At 49.7% G+C, this 20,333-nt stretch overlaps 7 protein-coding genes across 7 annotated transcripts; 4 read left to right on the forward strand and 3 right to left on the reverse strand.

The window, feature by feature from the left end:
• Nucleotides 1-3,279: 3,279 nt before the first annotated feature.
• Nucleotides 3,280-5,125, forward strand: ARB_05151 (uncharacterized protein; the record flags this gene model as incomplete). Its single annotated transcript, XM_003016812.1, has 2 exons — nt 3,280-3,355; nt 3,414-5,125. The coding sequence occupies 2 exons, from the start codon at nt 3,280-3,282 to the stop codon at nt 5,123-5,125; spliced, it is 1,788 nt and encodes a 595-aa protein (XP_003016858.1).
• Nucleotides 5,126-8,226: 3,101 nt separating this feature from the next.
• On the reverse strand, nt 8,227-9,633 carry ARB_05152 (uncharacterized protein; the record flags this gene model as incomplete). The annotated part of the gene is made up of 2 exons (XM_003016813.1): nt 8,227-9,216; nt 9,292-9,633. 2 exons carry the CDS (start codon nt 9,631-9,633, stop codon nt 8,227-8,229), a joined length of 1,332 nt encoding a protein of 443 aa, XP_003016859.1.
• Nucleotides 9,634-9,800: 167 nt separating this feature from the next.
• On the reverse strand, nt 9,801-11,434 carry ARB_05153 (uncharacterized protein; the record flags this gene model as incomplete). Its single annotated transcript, XM_003016814.1, has 3 exons — nt 9,801-9,971; nt 10,129-10,259; nt 10,324-11,434. The coding sequence occupies 3 exons, from the start codon at nt 11,432-11,434 to the stop codon at nt 9,801-9,803; spliced, it is 1,413 nt and encodes a 470-aa protein (XP_003016860.1).
• A 650-nt stretch (nt 11,435-12,084) lies between these two features.
• On the reverse strand, nt 12,085-12,828 carry ARB_05154 (uncharacterized protein; the record flags this gene model as incomplete). The annotated part of the gene is made up of 1 exon (XM_003016815.1): nt 12,085-12,828. The coding sequence occupies one exon, from the start codon at nt 12,826-12,828 to the stop codon at nt 12,085-12,087; it is 744 nt and encodes a 247-aa protein (XP_003016861.1).
• A 1,004-nt stretch (nt 12,829-13,832) lies between these two features.
• On the forward strand, nt 13,833-15,093 carry ARB_05155 (uncharacterized protein; the record flags this gene model as incomplete). The annotated part of the gene is made up of 4 exons (XM_003016816.1): nt 13,833-13,891; nt 13,915-14,151; nt 14,217-14,892; nt 14,959-15,093. The coding sequence occupies 4 exons, from the start codon at nt 13,833-13,835 to the stop codon at nt 15,091-15,093; spliced, it is 1,107 nt and encodes a 368-aa protein (XP_003016862.1).
• Nucleotides 15,094-15,414: 321 nt separating this feature from the next.
• ARB_05156 (uncharacterized protein) lies at nt 15,415-17,394 on the forward strand (the record flags this gene model as incomplete). Its single annotated transcript, XM_003016817.1, has 1 exon — nt 15,415-17,394. The coding sequence occupies one exon, from the start codon at nt 15,415-15,417 to the stop codon at nt 17,392-17,394; it is 1,980 nt and encodes a 659-aa protein (XP_003016863.1).
• A 764-nt stretch (nt 17,395-18,158) lies between these two features.
• ARB_05157 (LysM domain protein, putative) lies at nt 18,159-19,657 on the forward strand (the record flags this gene model as incomplete). Its single annotated transcript, XM_003016818.1, has 3 exons — nt 18,159-18,576; nt 18,633-18,897; nt 18,964-19,657. 3 exons carry the CDS (start codon nt 18,159-18,161, stop codon nt 19,655-19,657), a joined length of 1,377 nt encoding a protein of 458 aa, XP_003016864.1.
• Nucleotides 19,658-20,333: the final 676 nt, after the last annotated feature.

Consider the following 20,333-nt stretch of genomic DNA (forward strand, 5'->3'; position numbering starts at 1 on the left):
AGATTGATAATCTCTTGTCTTGTCTAATCTGATCGCGGCTAGGTTTGAAGCCATGCCTGTTTCGGCAAGAAGGTGGGGTCAGCACAAGAAGCGAAGCGAGATTGATACATCTTCTTTACGGACGACGGAGCTTTTCTCTGCGTTGTTCTGTGATAAGAGAACGTGGTGATGAAAGAAGAACGTGAGAGGAGGGAAGAAGACAGGTAGGTAGGTAGTATCTGGCTGTGGCGGTGGGATAGATGGACATGAAAACTGGGCGTTAAGTTGACTGTCTTGCTGGTTTTGCTCGTTGTACAAGAAAAGGAGAGATCATGTCATGGATGTAACTACTCGGCCGGGGAAACAGAGCCGGGCAAAGCCGGAGCAACAAGCAGCCTCTTTTTTGACCTGACCCGTGAGAACGGGAGGCATCCACCTGCTGGACTCGCTTGGGTAACTGTACAGTGCTACTTCATTCGCTGGGGGTGCACGGCCGGGGGATGACAGGTTCGTTTCCGCATGGCGTGGCATATCGTGGCACGGCATGGCATGAAGATAACGAACGACTTATGGTGTCTCGGAGGATGAGTCTCCAGGAAGATGGACAGTGACTTGACAATGGAAATTCAACAGGAGACAAAAAGGGAGAGAGTGTGTGGGTTGACTGGAGAGTAAACTGAGAGGGGGTATTGATAGCTCAACCGGACATCCCACAAGAGGCAGCACTTGTGGAAGTACTGAAGTACTCCGTGACATGCGGCTGGTTACACCGGAGCATGCAGGAGGCAGCAGGGAAGAGACGAAACGGCCTGTCAAGACAAGAACCGCGGGAAGGCTCCGTCCGTTTGTGATGAGTAATGATCACCTGATAATTATCGCAAAAGATACAGCCCCCGTGATTGTGCCGACCTTACTAAGCAGCGAGATACCAAACTTGGTAAAGTCGAGGGGATAAATACGCTTACTCATCATGGTACCTACTATAACCAAACTTACCATCTCCATCCAATAAGACAAGGGTATCTCTGTATGTATCTTACCGGCACGTTTATTCTTCCATCTCCGCAAAAACGCCTGGCCGTCTTACCTAAGCACCCCAATCTCCCTTCCCCACCTGACCAAACCCCAAAAAAAGAAGCAAAAGAAGCAAAAAAAAAAAAAAGAAAGAAAAAAGTGGCTTCGAAGTTCTCCATCTGCAACCAACAAAAAATCTCCATCGACATCCCGAAAGACAAATAGAAAAGCAAAACAGGGGGTTGTTTGTATGTGTGAATGTTTGTTGCGAACCTTTGCTTTTTTTGTTCCCGCTAACTTTTTATTCTCTTATTTTATTTTTCTCGGTCGCCTTAAGTTGTTCCGCCAATAAGAGCCAAAAATAGCTTAATATCTGCTCCGGAGTCATGCACAGCCTGCATCCCTGTTGGTGGGAAAGTGGAAATTAATTTCATGGAATAATGGTAAGTATTATACCGCTTAAATTAGTCCAGTTTCGATGCGAGGAGCACGAGGAGCCCGAAAAAAAAATAAAATAAAATAAAACTCTGGCTATCTTGAGATTGCAGAAGCTAGGCTAGGCTAGGCTTGGATGGATACCTGGGCCTTTTTATTTTTCCTCTGCTGGAGACGAGGAGAGACGGGGCTAGGCTGGACGAGAAGATGTCACCACCCAGCAGTTATTGGTTGTTGTTGGGCGTGAGTTGCGGCAATAGATGGGGAAGATAAGAGAGGGAAAAGTGGTAGAAAGCGACAAAAAGTGGATAAGAGATAAAGAGTAAATAACTCCGTAAAGTGTTGGTTGGAAAAACACCGCGGATGACCGAGCAGTGTTTATATATATATATATATATATATTTATGGGTGTGTGTGAGAGTGTGAAGGATGCAACAGGCATGCGATGGAGGGCTGGCTGACAGGTTACAGGTTACAGGTTACATGGTGCTTGTACGCTGGTCCTGGTGCTACCCAGCGAGGGTGCAGTGGAAAGTCAGTACTATAAGCAGTGCTCCGTCGTGGTGCAGGAAGCGGTTATGCTTAGTGGTGGTGGAGTCAGCAAGGTGCACTGCATCGGGCGTGCGAGAGTCGTCTATTTTTACCCGTTCGCGGCGAGACGCCCGAGGGTTTGGTAGGCGTTGGGAGGGTGGAAACACTGGAGGAGTTAGTGACTGTTGGCAGGAAGCAGGTTGATTATTACATTGCTGTTAGTGATCAGAGTGAGCCAGCAGTTAGAGAGCAAAAGAGGCGTCGTGCGGCGTTCTCCGGGCACATGCTGGAGTTGGCCTTGCCTGGTGGTCGACAGAGCAGCAGCGCTGGCCGCCCGTCGCCTGTGAGCTGATGCCATCGCCGACTCTGACTGGACGGGGGAGGGAGGACGGGGGGCGCAGGGCCTTCTTCCATGGCTTCCACTGGCCTTCTGACGCAGGCGAACCGGCATCATCGCATCATCGTATCAACGCCATCGCTCGCATCATCATCGACGTCCAGTGCAGGCCAGGCTCTTCCGAGTAAGCACGCACACGACTTGCGCGGAGATATTAGTATTCACCACCATAATTATTATTGTGGACGGGGCTGCCTATCACCCAGACCACATCCAGGTCGGTCGACGAACGGAGTGAAAAAGCGAAAAGTGACGGGTCGTCCGAGGCAGACAAGCAGCGACGCACCGGCAGCAAAGGACAAGCACAAGGCGCCAAGCCAAGCGGCCGGCTGGAGCTTGGTGCGAGCTTGTTGCCTCGAGGCGGGGCGGCTTGGCGCGTCAATCAGCAGCGGGAGGACGAGCACGCGGTTGAAGGCAGCGCTGTGATTGGCGCGGCAGCCCATGGCGGGTGAGGGTCTTGCCAAGGCGCGCCAAGCGGGAAAGAGCCGGGGGGGGCGGTGGTCGATAAGGCAGAAAGAGGAAAGGGCGAAAAGGCAGAAGGGGGAAGGAGCGCAGGGGGTCGAGGGCAACTGCGTGCTCAAAGGAGGAAACTGCTGCTTGCGCTCCCACGTGGGATGCGCCTTGGACGGAGCCCTCGCGAAGTTTAGAACAGTCAGCAGAAAAGCCAGAAAAGCCAGAAAAAGTCAGAAAAGTCAGCGAGAGGTCGAGCTAGTTAAAGTGACTTCGCCGCGAGGTTAAAAAGACGTCGACTGCCGTTTCACCTTCCTCTGCCTCTCTCTCTCTCTCTCTCTCTCTGTCTCATCCTCGCCCTCGCCCTCTATCTCCCGCCATCTCTCCCTCGCTCGAGCTCGCTCTCTCGATCTCTCGATCTTCCCCCCCCTGCTTCCTCCAGCAAAGCAGCGACCGAGAGAAACACCGCCATCATGCTCGACCAGTACACCTACATCTTCGCCATTGGCACCATGTTTGCCATGCTTGACGCCTTCAACAACGGCGCCAGTAAGTTGAATCCATCTATCAATCTGTAGTAATAGATGACAGCGACTGACTGAGATAGACGACGTGGCAAACTCGTGGGCGACCAGTGTCTCCTCGCGCTCCATCTCCTACCGCCAGGCCATGATCTTCGGCACCGTCTTCGAGCTGCTCGGAGCCATCACCGTCGGCGCCCGAACGGCTGAAACCATCAAGAACGGCATCATCCCCAACTCCGCCTTCCAGGGCAACGCGGGCGTCCAGATGCTCGCCTTCACCATCGCCCTCGTCGGCGCCTCCTCCTGGGTCATGTGGTGCACCCGTCACTCCGCCCACGTCTCCTCGACCTACTCGCTCATCTCCTCCGTTGCTGGTGTTGGCGTGGCCACCGTCGGCGCATCCAAGGTCCAGTGGGGTTGGAACAACGGCAAGGGTCTCGGTGCCATCTTCGCCGGCCTGGGAATGGCTCCCGCCATCTCGGCTGGTTTCGCTGCCTCCATCTTCATGCTCATCAAGCTGGTCGTCCACATGCGCAAGGACCCCGTTCCCTGGGCTGTCTACACCTCGCCCTTCTTCTTCCTGATTGCCGGAACCATCTGTACTCTGTCCATCGTGTACAAGGGATCCCCCAATCTCGGTCTCGGCAAGAAGCCCGCCTGGTACATTGCTGCTGTCACCATGGGAACCGCCGGCGGTGTCTGCCTGCTCGCTGCTCTCTTCTTCGTCCCCTACGTCCACGCCAAGGTCATCAAGAAGGACGCCTCCGTCAAGTGGTATCATGCCTTCATGGGCCCGCTCCTCTTCAAGCGTGCTCCCGTCGCCCCTGCTGACCGTGCTGCCGTCCCCAACTATGCCGTCGTCCAGCACGACCCCGATCTCGACGAGACCCCGGCCGGCGGTGATGCCATGGCCAAGGCTGAGAACGGCTCCAGCACCCCCGACGACAAGGAACAGAAGCTCGCCTCCATCGACGCTCCTCCGCTCACCCAGAAGGAACTCAATGCTCAGGGTGACGCCCGTCTCAACGCCAAGCTCCGCAAGAAGCGTGGTCCTCTCGGCTGGGCTCTTCGCACTCTCCACGACAACCCCATGGGTCCCGGCCAGATCTACGAGATCCACAACATCAAGATCATCCTCAAGCGTATCCCTGCCACCATCGTCGCCGGTCTCCTGTACGGTATGCACTACGACATCCACGCCGCCCAGACTGGTATCGCCGGCACCCCTGAGGGTTCCCGCATGGCCCGTGTCTATGACGCTGCCGAGAAGTACCCCAACGAAGTCGAGCACACCTACTCCTTCGTCCAGGTCCTGACTGCCTGTACCGCCTCTTTCGCCCACGGAGCCAACGATATCGGAAACTCCGTTGGTCCCTGGGCCGTCATCTACGGTGCCTGGTCCACCGGTGATGCCGCCAAGGCCAAGGCCCCCGTCCCCGTCTGGCAGCTCGCTGTTCTCGCCCTCACCATCTCCTTCGGTCTCATCACCTACGGCTACAACATCATGAAGGTCATGGGTAACAAGCTCACCTACCACTCCCCATCCCGTGGCTCCTCCATGGAAATGGGTGCCGCCATCTGTGTTCTCGTCTTCTCCCAGTACTCCCTGCCCGTCTCCACCAGTATGTGCATCACCGGTGCCACCGTCGGTGTCGGTCTCTGCAACGGCACCTTCAGAGCCGTCAACTGGCAGCGAGTAGGCCTCTTGCTGCTTGCCTGGATCATGACCATCCCCGTCGCTGGAACCATCGGTGGTGTCCTCATGGGCCTCTTCCTTAACGCCCCTCACTTCTAAACGCCATCCCCCTCTCTATCTCTTTATTTCTCTTGTATTTTCATTTGCATCTTTTTCTTCATCTTTTCTCAACTGGCTTGATGACTTGACTCGTTGCGCGCCCGACCACATCCGGACATCTCATCTGAAATTTTCCCCAACCGCCTTTCCTTTCTCATCTTGTAATAAAAACGCCCTGAACGCGACCCGTCATAAGATACCACCTCTACCTAACCTACCATTATCTAATAAAAACATCAAACGATTTCTTCTTTGACTTCGTTCTCATCGTCTTCTTTCCCTATACTCCGTCAGTATCATTCAAGCAAAACAACATCCATGCATGTCTTCAGTGTAAACAAGCTTCGTACTCGCCTATTCCACCCATGAGGCCAAGCCATCAAACACCTCAAATCACACTGCATCAAGATATGTACTACCAGACAAACATATTGAAGTACCCATTTTTGCAAACTCCGCATCTCGGGTAAGATCAGACAGTGGAGCGCAGACGCAAAGTAAACAGTCCCCTGCCATGTCATATCGCATCTTGCATGCATAAGTTTTTCGGTTTCGTCTCCATGCTCATGCTGCATTCCCACTCTTTTCCCGCCCCTCTTACCCGCCATGCCTGTCCCTGCACCCTACTTAAGTTGCCAAAAACTCAACTTAAGCTTTTACTCCCTTTCTCTCGTCATTCTCGCTTTTCTCCTGCGAAACAGGGTATATGTGCACGCGACGACCAAGTCTGTTCTGACATGGGACGGCATTTTGGTACGCACCGGTTCGTTCGTGTCCATTTCGGTAGTTCGGTTGGAACATGGTGGTTGGCGCGGTAAGCGAGAAATTACTTCCCCCCCTGCTCCTGGCTCGCTTTTGTCTGGACTAGGCGACGGTTGGTGTGGTGCATCGTGGTTTCGGCTTGGCTCCTCTTGAGCCAGGAACATGTGTGTATTCTGCGGTCGTCGGGTTGAAGGAGATGTATATCTGGGGTTTGATGATGTCCGCCTTCGTCGAGGCGGAGAAGGTGATGTCGAAATAAACTTGGGCTTGTCACGTCGATCTTCTGTTAAAGCGGGGCAAGGTGGAAGGTGATTGGTTGGATGATTAGTCATCGTGCGGAAGTATTGTTACATTTCTATCCCTACGTTGGACAAGCATGAGGGCGAATATATATATTTGATAAATTTGATAAATAGAGTCTTTGAGAAATACAAGAGGCGCGTGGGGTCCTGGCAAAATATCAAGACGGCTGTGTTACACTTGACACGTTAAGGCCTACTCCCTTTCAGCCATTTTCGTTGACTGTCTCCTGGGGTTACCGCTGGTTAGCCCCTTGTAAGACTTCCTACGGGCTATGGGCACGTATGGCTATCTTTGGTGGATAGAATGAGGTTGATTCTCTATCTACGGTTGAAGCTAGCCCTCCTTTCTACATACATGCCCCACCTAACTGTGGTACTACCTTAGGTACTGTGGTAACAACCACCTCACTTTCCAAAGTCCGTAACACTCCTACTCTGGTATATTGGGGCAAATCCACCTACATGACCTCTCGTTATCCTTGTGTTAGTATGGGGATGCCGCAACCCCCCTAGTGCAATTCGCCGCGGGTTAATCATCTGGAACCCACTTGAGTATCAGTTAGTATATATTTCATATCCCAGTGTGCTGTTGCTTCTGTTATTGTTTGCTGCAAGTTCGAGCCTTCTTTCCATACTTATAGAGTAAAACTCTAACATGGTAATTAAACAGCCAAATACTCGGAATGCTGGTTAGCTGTAATATGGTTGGAATTTGTGGGAAAGAATAAGCCTTGGAACACGCAGGTTTAGAGGTGCCATCGAGGTACATCGGTCGGAAATATCGTTATCCACTAGATAAGGAAGGAGAAGCCAGGCTGAGAAGACGCGGGATGGTACGGGATTGGAGTATCTGGTAAGTGATATGCTACCATATGTTGGGGCGATGTCAGCGGCATGAAGTTATCCTTATGTGCCATCGTAGACGTCAAGTCAGACGGGCCATCGGCATCAGAGGGACAAGCAGTTGGTTTATGATCTGGCCAGGCGTAGTGTTAAAGAGGCTCTCGAGCTATGAAGATTGCTTTAGTTGCTCTGTGGGTATCAAAGCTTCCGAGGTAGGCCAACCATGCGCAGTGCGTAACTGCATCAAGTCAACCAAGGGTGGGAGAGCCACATGCATGTGTCCGAGTAACCAAACCTGCTTGTCATTGATGTGGGTTCGCTCTTATGTAGTTAACATTTGACACGCAGCGGAGGTTGCGGAGAAGAACGAGAACTTGAAATCGAAGCTGAAGAATCAGCCATATTTATAGGGCTTACTTTTTGCCGCATTCACCACTCCGTATCTTCACTCTGTTTACTTCACTGGATTCCCCTTCACTGTGCGAGGATGAGCCGCCATGAGTAAGCATCGGAATAACCCAAGCTAGGCCTAAAGCAGACAATTATTTACCGGGATATCACATGACACAGATAAATCCTGACTTTATCATGTGACCCACAAATAGCAAGTGGGGCCCTTACCCCTGATCCTGCAACATAAAACTCTGCTCGTCTATGTATCTAGCACATACGACCACAGGAAGTGGAAAACAGAGCTTCCCGTCCGCTCAGCTGTACTTAAGCCACTTGCCGGTCGGTTAGTAGTTGGGTGGGTGACCACCAGCGAATCCCGACTGTCGTATGTTTTTTGATCACCCATTTTTTTTGTTTCCTCTCGATAAATATTGCTTTTTCACCCCCCTGAATATAGCCTACATGAAGCCACCCAAATTCGCCTACGCAGCAGGTGCATCATTATTGACGCGGCACAATCATACAGATCATATTACTGCCTCCTATCATGGTCGTGATCAGCTATGAAGTACGTAAGTAAACTTATCGGAGTGGACAGTTGATATTACTATTCTACTTTTATAACATATTCATCGATCTCGACCTCCCCTGAGCGACTCCTGAACCACTTTGGCGATGTAGACGAAACACAGCATACAATATACTAATCCTTTGCCGACTCAGTTCTCCGTCCAGCGCTGCGCATAATATATAAAGTGCAGAGTAAATACTGAAGTCAGTGCAAGCTAGAGTATCACCATACTACTTGAAACATTTCTTGAGTAGCCCTTGGACGAGGTTATCCTTGCGCACGAATTCTTGTGAGAAGCTCTTAAGGCCATCAGGCGTGAGTGCACGGCGCACATTCGCCGCCTTTTTGAATCCTTCACGTGCCCCCTTGACTTGGACACCTTCAGCCCCGATCAGTAGACCAAGAATGGCAAAAGGAGCTCCCGCCGGGTTCTCGACAATATCAACGATCGTAAGAGCAGCGTTGCCGATCTCACCAATGATAAGGGCGGCCGTAGCAAACCTGGTAGCGATGCCAACTGCCTGTCCTGCAAATCCCACAAAAGGTATAATCGAAAAAACAATGGATAGAATGTTTAGGATAAGCTCCTTCTTCTTTGTATCATGATGCTCTTTGCCAATCTTTTTGATTTCCTCGATCGATTTGGAAGTGTCCTGCAGCATAAAAACAGGCATGCTGAGGGATGTGATAACATCAGTAATGTCAGCATCCAAAATCCCCATGTTCAGCTCATAGGAGGTGATATATGCAAGGCCCAACACATCATCTATATGAGGAATCGCTTTGTCGATCAGATCCTTGGGGTCCTCGACTTTGATCTTATTCTTATCTGGAATGCGGCTGGGCACATTCACATACTTCACGTAGTTGTCGTCGCAAGGTTTTGGCGGGCAGAACTCATCCTTTGGAGGACAGGTGGGGCAGTAATCCGGCTCGGTAATCGTTGTCCATTCAATCCACTCCTTACTAATGCCAGCGTCCTTCAAGAGGGCGTTGTAAAATCCTTCCTCGTCTCTCACGGTATACTCAACAGTGCGGCCTCCAAGGTCGGCGTGGTCCGGGTGGTCAAGGTTCACTTCCGTGCAAGGGCCTTCTCCCTTCGCATAGGGGGTAGACCACTTACAGTCCATGTATTTGAGACCCTCGCCGGTTTTTAAAGCCGTGAAGTTCCTCAAACGGGGTTCGATGGAGTCCTTCACCCAGTCGGCATACCACTCAAACTATCTCGCGTTAGTCTGGATTCATCAAAGATAAACAAAGAAAAGGTTCACACAGCGCTGGAATCGATAGCGTACTCTCTGCTTATAATCATCTGAAGACGAAACTTCCCTGTACTTATCAACGGCACCTGCAAGCTCATTAGTTAAGATATCCATCAGAGCCATGCCACGGCAAGGTGTCGGCACCTTGCCGATATTTGCGTCTAGATCTTCGATGGTCTTGGGCCATGCGTTTGGATCACAGTCGAGATCAGCTGGTTCCAGCGTCCAATCCATGGTTCCGTTTTCCCTGATTCCAGTAAACCAACCCCCTAAATCAAGGGCCCAGTCGCTAGTTCCGCCCATATTCAGACCTTGAATCCAAGAAATGCGCCTCGCTTTAGTGTTATCATCCATATAGGCAGCCCAGTCAGTCATGCCCTGACCCCGTGTGCCGTCTAAATATTTAAGTCAGCCAATGGTAATAATGTACAAACAACAACAGGTATGAAGTATCGATATGTGGGGAGATGGCTCGCGTTCTTTAGCAGGAGATAATTAAACATACTATATCATGGTTAGCAAGGTCCAAAGCTATATAGAATTTAGTGAGCTAACCAGGTCATAATATCTGAGTCCGTCTCTGCATCATACCACTTCTTAGCCTCGAAGCCCTTTTCTCCTTCGTCGGTATACTCAAGAATTTTCTGGAGCTCAGCATTTGCAACTGTCATTTTTAAGTCAGTGGTCTCCGTATACTTGGTAGAAATGATGAACTAAATGAAGATATTAGGACTCACTATAACCACCCGTGCCAGTGCATTGACCTGGCTCTGCCTCTGAATGCCCATAAGCACCAGTAAATGTACACTGTGGGCCGGTGCAACTTGGGTCTGACATTCTAAAACTTCGCCCGTAGCTAGAAACACCCACAAAGACCTTTTCAGGTACCACACCGGCCTTTGTGATCATAGCAAGGGCGCTATATGTTTCTGTGCGGTTAATATGTGAACGAAGGCAATTCCCATTCGGACATCCAGGGTTTGCAAACTTGTTCCCGTAATCTAGAACTTCGATTAGAGTCTCTTTGTTGGCGATTAATTTTACGGAAGTTGGGAGTATACATACCCCATTGACCATGAAGATCATACGTCATGTAAATGAAGTAATCAACGACCACTGAAATTGCACGAACTGGGAAGGGTTTGAGGTACCAGTATGACGCTGGAATAGCAATAGAAAGGGATCGTGATCCAGGGGCGGTTCCGAGAAGGACTCGTAATTGAGTAAGAAATCTGTAATAATTCTCTGCGTCGTAGGGGTTTGATGCCGGAATTCCTTGGTCCGTGGCACCAGGGTACTCCCAGTCAAAATCAATGCCGTCCAGATTATGGCTATCAAGGAACTTCACAACATTTTGAGCGAATATGAACCGGTTCTTCGGGCTTACAGCCTCCCGATAGCGACTGTAAGTTCCAGGTTCCGTTGACTCGGCCCATCCACCCACAGATAAGATCTTTTTGAAGGGTGCCTTCATCGCATTGAATAAATCGAATTGCTCCCGAATATTGTCTCCAATATTGATGTTGAAGTCCTCAGTAAGACCTGCAAATGCAAAATGCACGTGGGTTAGATCTTTAAAATTCTCTTCGATCTTTCTAGCGTCAAGGTATAAACAGTCCCGGTTGAAGTTATAAGCCTGAAAGTAACCGACTCGAGCAAAACTACCTCCCGGAGTCTTATTGCCCACGATTTCAGTACCGCAATTGGAGATACAGCCATTGGTACCAGGTTTAAAAGACCCAGGGGCACCTGTATCAGCCGGAGACTCTGTGCAGAATTCAGCAGTTATGCCGCAAAAGCCCCAGCCTGAGCAACAAGCATTTAAAGGACATGGGTTGAGCTTTGCTAGATCCCAACCATCAAATTCACCAGAAGGCTTCCTAGTTCCAGGTTTCTGTGGGCCGCAGTCAACTCCAGCAATTTCAGCTGGCATAGGGGTATTTCCTTTACTAAGGCAGATAACTTGGCCAGGCTGAAGTCTGTTACAGCCGGCCCAACCCCAGGTCCCCTTATTTAGTTTGTCTATATCATCCACCGTAATCCCGTAATTGTCAGCGATGGCAAAGCAGCCATCTCCGGCAACGACAGTATGTGTAGCACATGTGCCGTCAGGTTGGGGTTTTGGCCTTGTATCTGGAAGAGTGCTTTCCGAGCAGCAGACCCACTGTTTTGGCATTAGGGTCGAGCAGAGATTTGTCGTAGGGTTGAATTTGAGGAAATCGCTGCCGCGAATACCGCATCGTACTGATAATGCCGTGCAGCTGTCCCCTACTCCGACTTGAATGGCTCTGCAGTCCGCTCTAATTGAGAGTGAGTGAAAACCAGACTTTGCGTGCGGTAACATTGGTCGGGTATGGCGCCGCATAGGCCGGGTATCTGATTCAGTGAGATTGCTAGACTCGCCAGCAGTGAGAACGCCTAGCTCAGCAATGTTTGCAAGGACTCGACTCCTGGGAAAATAAAGACACCCCCCATTAGCCCATTGTTTCAACGCACTCTGGACCATATATAAGTCCTCGGTTTTTTCAACCGCAAATAGGCCAACAGTGCGTGCTTCCCTGATTGAGGTATTACACGTCTGTATAGCCTGAGCCCCCTTTCTGAGAACAACACCTATAATAGAACAATTAGACACACGGAGTATGCGATCGGGCCGGAATAAAGAAGGGCGAAAAAAGAAATTTGTAAAATTGGTATTACTCTCAGCCTGTAATTAAATCCGAAGTTTACCGCACTTATTCAGAAAAAGGTAGACGGGAGTTCCTTACTAAGAAGCGTAGGTCACGAAGTTAGCTTCGGCGACATGACATTGTGAAGTTTAAAATCTTACCCGAATTTATTGATAGTTTTAGCAGCTGCAGTAATCTGGACATCCGCACCAATATATAGACCAACGACCACGGAGCCCAGTTTAGCGAGAAGAATTTTTTCACCGCAAGAAGCACTATTGGCAAGGTGGGATGACAATATGCTAACAGCGGAGGTAGTATCATCCCCTGGCTTGAGAATGGATGGGTTGATGGTGAAGAGGACATCTATAATGGCCCCTTTTGCACCACATATGGATGAGGAGACGGGCTTCATAGTATTGGGCATTAAATCCTGAGTCTCAGCTGTTGCATTCTTTGTGATATTGTTTGAGTTGTTTGTAACGGGGATGGATGAGGCAGCACGCTTGGGTATTGGTTTTTCGGAGCTAGCTGTGCAGGCGCGGATTATAGGATATCTGGTCTCAGTGCCTTGAACGTTAAGGTCGAACAGTAGGGGCAATTTGCAATCCGTGAGGGCTGGCTGGGTGTATAGAAGTGTCCAGTTGGCAGGATCAGAACCTACGACGCTACAGCGCTGAGGACATCCATCGATAAGTCTTGAGATCCAAGGATCATCAATCTCGCCAGGCCCTAACTGAGTAAGTGGAACAGTTCCTAAATCGAATTCATGCTCCGTTGAGTTGAAGCCTGTAGTTTTGAAGACTGTTGGATAAGTCTCTATTCCAGGGTCTGTGTGGTTCTGGCTTGCTGCCTTGACGGTAAGGAACAAAAAGAGCGTAAGAAATGAGAATCTCCCCATGGTGGAAGTATCACAAGTTGAAAGCGAGTGGTGGAAATTTGGCTGATCTCACAGTTGCCTTTGAGATAAGGCCAGGTCATAGTTCTATTTTAACGTCATTCTGAAGCCAGCTGTGACGCCCCTTTTTTTTCTACAAGGGCTGAAATGCACCAGCACTATCCTCTTTAGGTCTCCGAGGCCTTGCTGCCAACACAGCAACAGAGATGGGGCTGGGTATTTCCGTGTAGAGAAAGAGAGATATCAACCAACGCCGCAGTAGGGGTTCGGCCATGAGTAGTAGCTGTTTCTATCCGTAAATAAATCCCCGGAAGAAAAAGAGAAACATGACCAATAGCTAGCCTAGCCTGCAGGGGTGAGAGGGAAATAGTTACGGGCTTGCCACCAGAAGCGAATGTGCATGCAGGCCACATATTTTCCATGCATCTACCCCCAGCTGTCAGGTGAATTTGTTCAAAATATCATCTTGGCCGAGTTACGCTGGACCGTTAGCGCGGCGCGATGCATGTTCGCTCGTCGCCCTTGCCATGTCGTTATACCAAGCAATCTTCGCGCGCGATCCCGTCGGGCGCTAGTGAACTTAGCTAACTCTAATCTTATTACCCAACCAATAATCTTTGGGCCGCTAGATATAAAGGTGGAGCACTAATAACACTAAATGTGTCGATATATACATATTCCCGCGCATACCCAAGGTCGCCTTGGCCACAGGTGCAATTAGTCCTATTGTTGTCCGGCATGGCCCCAGTCCCCATTTCCCTGGGGTCGGGTACTACATAGCAATGTAACCTGCAATTGAGCAATCTACCGGCAACTCAACGAGGCTGACCCAACTATACTATTTGCCTATCCGAATAGTATCAACCCCTGGCCCTGGCAGGCCCTCGCATTACATCCAAGCGGACTCGGAAATTGCATTTTCTTGAGTAGCATTAGCAATTATAGGCTGGTCTTGGGGCCTGCCTTTGGTGCTGTGACCAGCGTCACCGCCGTGTGGCAAGTAGATGATGATATTGAGCCTTTTCCCTACATATTATCTCTCTTTCCAGGTCTATGTTCTTATTGTGTAAATCAGACAGGCCTTTCAAGCTGGAAATACCCAACGGCCACTCTTCTCAATTCATCATTTGTTCTACCATTATACCCATCCATTCCAATTGTGAAACTAGGCATGTTCACCATGCGCGGTATACTCATTACTTTCCTCCTTACCTGGCTGCTATCTCTTTCTACCTATGCTAGCGGCGCCGATGATGAGCTTAAGGACAATAAAGTATCTCACGTTTTCGAGCGCATATGGCTGTGGGAGATGTATGACTTCATCTGGTAAGCTTTCTCGCCCTGATTTAGTCACATGAAATTCGCTAATTAGTTATCCGTGCTATAAATAGCGAAGTTGACACCCCCGAAGGACAGAAACTGCTCTTCCCTATTGACAAAACAGTTGACCGGTGGAGGCACAATGTTGGCTCACAAAGGGATAAAAGATTAACATACGCCCAGTTCCAGAAACGATTGCAGGAAGGAGGAAATCCTCAAGGCGGCGCACTACCTATGATAAACTCACCGGCAGAGGGAGACCCTTTCAGGTCAGCCAGACAGCTCCTAGACCTAGGATGGGATGGCAAATTTTCACTGAAAGAGGTAGCTCCAAGGGTAAAAGATGTGACATACAGAGGCCTCATAGCCGTGACTGAGCAATATTATTCACAATATCGTATCGATCTGGAGAAGCAGCCATGGGGCAGTGCAAATGATCCGGTCCGTATCGCGCGCATTGCGACCATTACCGAGGCGATCAGGACCCTTCGCTATCAGGATAGACACCAGTACATCACTGATACCGTTACATCGAAGAAAATCGGAGGGCTCGGGTTGGCGAAGGTGGTGGCAGAAAAACTCCCGACGGCACTGACATATGAAGGCAGCCCACTAGGTCCCGAATACTACGAACGGACAGATTGGCAAAAGACTTACAACGCAAACTGCATAGGCGGAGATGATTCAAAGCCAGGTCCAGAGTTAAGAGCTATAGGAGTCACAGAGAATAAGAAGTTTAAGGAGATAGTAAGTTTGATTCTCTGGTATAAGTCAGCTAACTACTATCGAAAATACTGACAGGGACAAAAACAGATGTTTAACTTTGGTAAAGAGAATGATAAGGACTCCTCTGCAAAAGACAAGAACCATCTTCGCACCCTCAATCTCTGGAATGACGTTCAAAAAAAAGCCCATAAGTCGGTGGAAGAACTCATACAGTGCAAGTGAGCTAGATAACATGTTCGACGATAGGAGTACTGTATATTTAACTAGCCGGTGACCAAACAAATAACTAGGCGGTTAGATGTTTGTTATATGCAGGGTTGTTAGCTACTTAGATGTAACTACAGAAGGGATTCTTTGTTTAGTCACAGTTATAACTACCCTGTCAACTACCCAAACTGGTTAGAGCAGCCGAGCAGCCAACCGAGTTCTGTGACTATTTAAATTGGCCAGCAGCTCGCACTTTTGTCCTCAGCAAACAACGCCAGCATAACCTCACCGGAGCCAGCAGTACCTTATAAATACGGCCAACAGAAGCAAAACACGATGCATGGAGGAGTGCTAGAAGGTGAAGAGAAAAGATGTGACTGTGATGATATGTTCTGTTACCTAGACGCAGACGAATGCATCGAGTACCAGGCCTATCAAGCCCAGCTCATCGCTGCCCTTCGAGGTGAACAGGTGCCAGACGAAGAACACCTTGACAATCAATACCACGCCCCTCTTTGTCTCATTCGAGGCATCCGCTGTCACTATGAGTTTGCAGCCAGCTCCGCCGTGAAGGATGTTTGCGTCTCCCGTCCGGCTCTCGCCCGCGCCCGCAACGCTCGCCTTATCATGAGCAACGTGATACCTGGGCCTGAAGACATGGACGACACTGACCGGACCAGACACCCCTACTGTATCTGGAATCCTGATATTGCGGCCGAAGATACCTATCGCCAGTTAGCCCAGCGCTTCCCTTCAATGCGCTATCAGGTAGGCCGCGCCTGTGCTGCTGCTGGGTACGATGGTCTATATGCAGAATTGGACTTGTTGCCAGACGTTTCAATCGCCGAGGAGGCGAGGGAGAGCGAGACACCGGGTGGGCAGGCCATCTTCAAGATGATAATGGCTGCCCCCTATCGCTACGCTATTATGAATGATTACGACCTGTCTATCAACCTTGATAGTAAGGACCCCGGCGCTCCCGCGTTCTTGAACGGCCACACAACTGTGCGGTGGAAACTTCAACACCGTAAGGAGTTACAAGAAAAGGCATACAATTTTAGAATCTGGAGGGCGAGGACATGGAAATGGAGCATTGAAGAAGACGACCATCTTGATGAAAAGGAGTCGCGCTTGCCTGACAAGTACAATACCCTCACTCCAGAGGAGGTTCGACTTCTTTACACCCCTCTCCCTCAGGATCTACCAACCATGAAGAAAGACCTTCACATTCAAATGGCAGCTTACGACGGCAACGTAGACCGCTATGCTCGCTTGGCATCATACTGGCCGATGGATGAGGTTGAGCGGGTCTGCGTGATACGAGGAATATACTACAACACAATGTTTGCGCGCTTCTGGGCCGAGGAGATAAAGCAAAATACCCGACGTGTGCAAGGTTTAAAAAAAAACGGATTATCGCTTATCAAGGAGGCTATCTCTGCTCGCCGCATCATGATCAACGACGTTGAAGAATTCATTAACGGATGGCCGGAGGGTGAGCCACAGCCAAGGGTTATCTGGAAGCCCCTGAAGCCGTGTGAACATGTACTCAAGCTGCTCGCGGAGAGAGTACCCTCAATGAAAAAGACAGCTGCGCTTGCATGTATATTCTGTGACTACGAAGACGCTTACAATGAGATCAACTGTACGCCACACCCCGACCTCGCCATGGCAGCAAAAAGGTCTCTCAATCCCTTTTACCTTCGAGACATTAAGCAAAAGGCAGCCGAACAGGGTATTGACCTTTACAAAGGCTACGTTATGCCAATATGGCTAGATGAGAGCCTGGAGATCCTTAAGTCACACAGTATGTATACAAATTTAACAGACGGTATGGGAGTGCACTGGAGCGATGATGTGTGGAAGAATCTTCAAAGCGTTTTTGGAGGAGATGTCCCCGAAGATTATCCGGTTCAATTATACGTATGGGCATCACCCGAGAGACTCCGGCTGCTCGATATTTGCGAGACAAGCTGTCCTTGCCCTGCGAGGTACTACCCGGACTATGAGGAGAACTGGGAGGAATACGTTGAACGTGCCAAACTACGCAAGGAGCGCATGAGACGAGAGGAAAAACATAGCAAGATCCGGGCGGCTGCCGCACTTAGACGGCCCGGGGAGAGTGAAGATGCCTGGAAGGCCAGACAAAGTTTATATTTCCTCAGGTACAATGGACGCGTGCGCGCAGGGGAACCCGAATGGGTTGAATTTGCTCGGAAGGCCAAAGAAAAATATGAAGCCATTGTTGCCAGTGAGGGCGGGGAGGTTAGCGAACATGAAGCTTCCTCCCCTGACTCAATGGTTGTATGGATCTAGTAGCCATGTAGTTATTCAATGATTCCTTCTCTTCATTCTCTCCATGCCGCACTGTCAGCTCAGACTACCTGGTAGATAGGCGAATGTAACCCAAGACATAGCATGCATATTTCATGATTGTTTGTATCATGCCTCGTCCGCATGGGGATGGGAGGCCGGTCTACTCGGTGTAGCCCCTTTTCAAGACACCGATAGATGTGGTGATTAAAAAGTCTCGGCAAATGTAGCTAATCAACAGTATGTATGAATCTCCTGACTGACCGAATCGCAAGGTTGTTCGTTGTCCCTTGCACCACGCCTGCCGCAGCATCATATGAGCCATGGACAGGGGGTTTGATATATATTCCGCCTGGTATAAACTTCCAAACAAGGATTAAGAGGTGCATACTTTTCCCAGTGAATTTCTGGACAGGGTCGACGTGCATGAGTTCTAGACCATGTTCACGCATATGCCCATGTATGTATGCACATATACTCCCATGCGGACCGGAGTTTCTCTTATCTCCCACCGCTGCCACCAGGCTATGAACTTCCTGGCAATTCAGATGAGGGCAATAGAACTGACCAATCCTCCCTTCACCTTGCTGCACAATCTCGGTAAAAGCTGGATATCTGGTTCCTGATCGTTTGATTTGTCGAGATACCTGTGCGGCTGGCAAGAGGAGAGATTTATATAAACCCCAGGATATAGGTAGGCGAGGAATGTGCCAACAGCAACAATCAAGCCGTTCTCGGGTTAATCTCCTCCCGTCGGACTCATCATTATGGTTTCTCTCAAAGTTTGCTTTCTGCTCCTTGCCAGCTCGGAGTTGGCGTTTGGCGCTGCCCCTGGCGCACGTTCTCGCCGCAGAGGTACCGCTCCCGCCAACCCGTACGACAAGGATACAACCAGTTACTGTACCTGGTGGCTTGATTATAACGAGGAGCTTCCATGTGACCAGGTGCTCCAGGCAAACTCCATTACCCTGGAGAAGTTCCGGCGTTGGGTAAGTGGCGGACAATCTAATACCCCCATTAACCAGTGGGAGAATCATAAGGCTAACCATAAGGCTAAGAATCCATCAATCACCGGTAACTGTGAGGGCATGACTGTAGGCAAGTCCTATTGCGTGGAAGCAGCATTTGAACCAACGCCAACAGCTTCGCCAACGGGGCCATCAGGGCCAACGGGCACACCTGGTAGTAAGTTTCTCAAGCTGCTCTGTGAAATAGGGAGGATGCTAACATGTCCGTCTTAGCCATTGAGACCCCTTTGCCAACACAGCCCGAGATTGCCCCTAATTGTGATGCATTTCACCTTGTCAAACAGGGAGAAGATTGCGGTACCATTTCTGCCACTTATGGAATCACCAGTGCCCAGTTTCTAGCCTGGAATCCAAGTGCTGGCAAAGACTGCACCGGGCTTTGGGCAAATGCCTATGCTTGTGTGTCTATTGTTGGCCATGAGCCGCCCAAGACTACATCTCAAGCTCCTCAACCAACTCCAACTAAGCCATCTAACGGGTAGGCATAACCATACTACCACCACAAGCGCAGACAGAAATGACTAACCAAGCATGTGCGCGCTAGTATTGAGACGCCTCTCCCAACACAGCCTAAGATTGTGGACAACTGCGACAAGTTTCACTTGGTCCAGTCTGGTGAGGGCTGTGCTGCCATAACATCTAAGTATGGTATCTCCTTAGCACAGTTTACACAGTGGAACCCAGCAGCTGGTAGCAATTGTGAAGGCCTCTGGGCTAACGCATATGCCTGTGTCTCTATCATCGGCCACGAACCCATGCCGACTCCGACCAAACCTAGCAATGGAATTGAAACACCACTGCCTACCCAGCCTGAAATTGTCGACAATTGTAACAAGTTCTACCTCGTCCAGTCTGGCGATACATGCACCACAATTGTGTCGAAATACGGCATCACCCTATCTGACTTCACGAAATGGAATCCCAAGGCCGGAAACACATGTGCAGGCCTCTGGGCTAATGCCTATTCCTGCGTGTCAATCATCGGGTATACTCCAAAGCCATCACCAACCCCGACCCCAACAAAGCCTCCAAATGGTATTCAAACACCCACTCCGATCCAAAACGGGATGGTTACGAACTGCAACAAGTTCCATTTTGTTGAGAATGGGAATACCTGCCCGGTCATTCAGGCGAAGTATAAGGTCACGTTGGCAGATCTCGTTAGATGGAACCCAGCAATCAAGGCTGATTGTACCGGCTTATGGGCAAAGACTTATCTCTGTGTTGGGACTCTTTGAATCAACCAGCGCTGGCAATATTCTGTTTGAACAGAATGTAAGTCTGTCTAGGTCACTATGAGTAGTTCCATATCATCTGCTTCGGGCTCCGGCCGTCAATGTCGCGTTTAGAGCTTTCATAAGCTCTACTAGGTAGCCAGATAACAACAATCCCCGTACGTAATTCACAACTTGATACGTCTTTGAGCTAGAGATCATTTTTAAGGGTGGGTATCAAGAGATCGAGGCGTAATAAGTGCGGTGCAAGCTGATATTTATCTCGAAAATGAGACGTGGGCTTTTCTTCAACCCTAATCCTAACACTTCTCTCGCCTTTGCTTTTTCGGGCTCCTTCACACCCTCAGCATCCAAGCGCCATGATGGAAAAACCAGGTAAAAATGAAAGAAAGCACTCAACTAGGGCGTCGTTGAGAAAGGCAGCGATATCTTGTCAAGTAGTTAGCGGGCATGCGGATGCTTGGTCAAACTGTTGTCGTTGATGTTGTCTCGTCATGACGTGGCAGCGTGGTGACGAGATGGTTTGACCAGCGTCTCGGATATACGATACGCCGCTAGCTAGTTAACTAGTTAGGTCGAAGTGAAAGCTGTAACTAGTTTAAATGTGACAGTGGTGGCGTAGCTAGCTATTCACTAACTAACTAGTTGGTTGTTATATATACGAGACGCTGGTCTCCTG

Source organism: Trichophyton benhamiae (assembly GCF_000151125.1).
Source record: "Trichophyton benhamiae CBS 112371 chromosome Unknown contig01989.5, whole genome shotgun sequence".
Taxonomy (NCBI): Eukaryota; Fungi; Ascomycota; class Eurotiomycetes; order Onygenales; family Arthrodermataceae; genus Trichophyton; species Trichophyton benhamiae.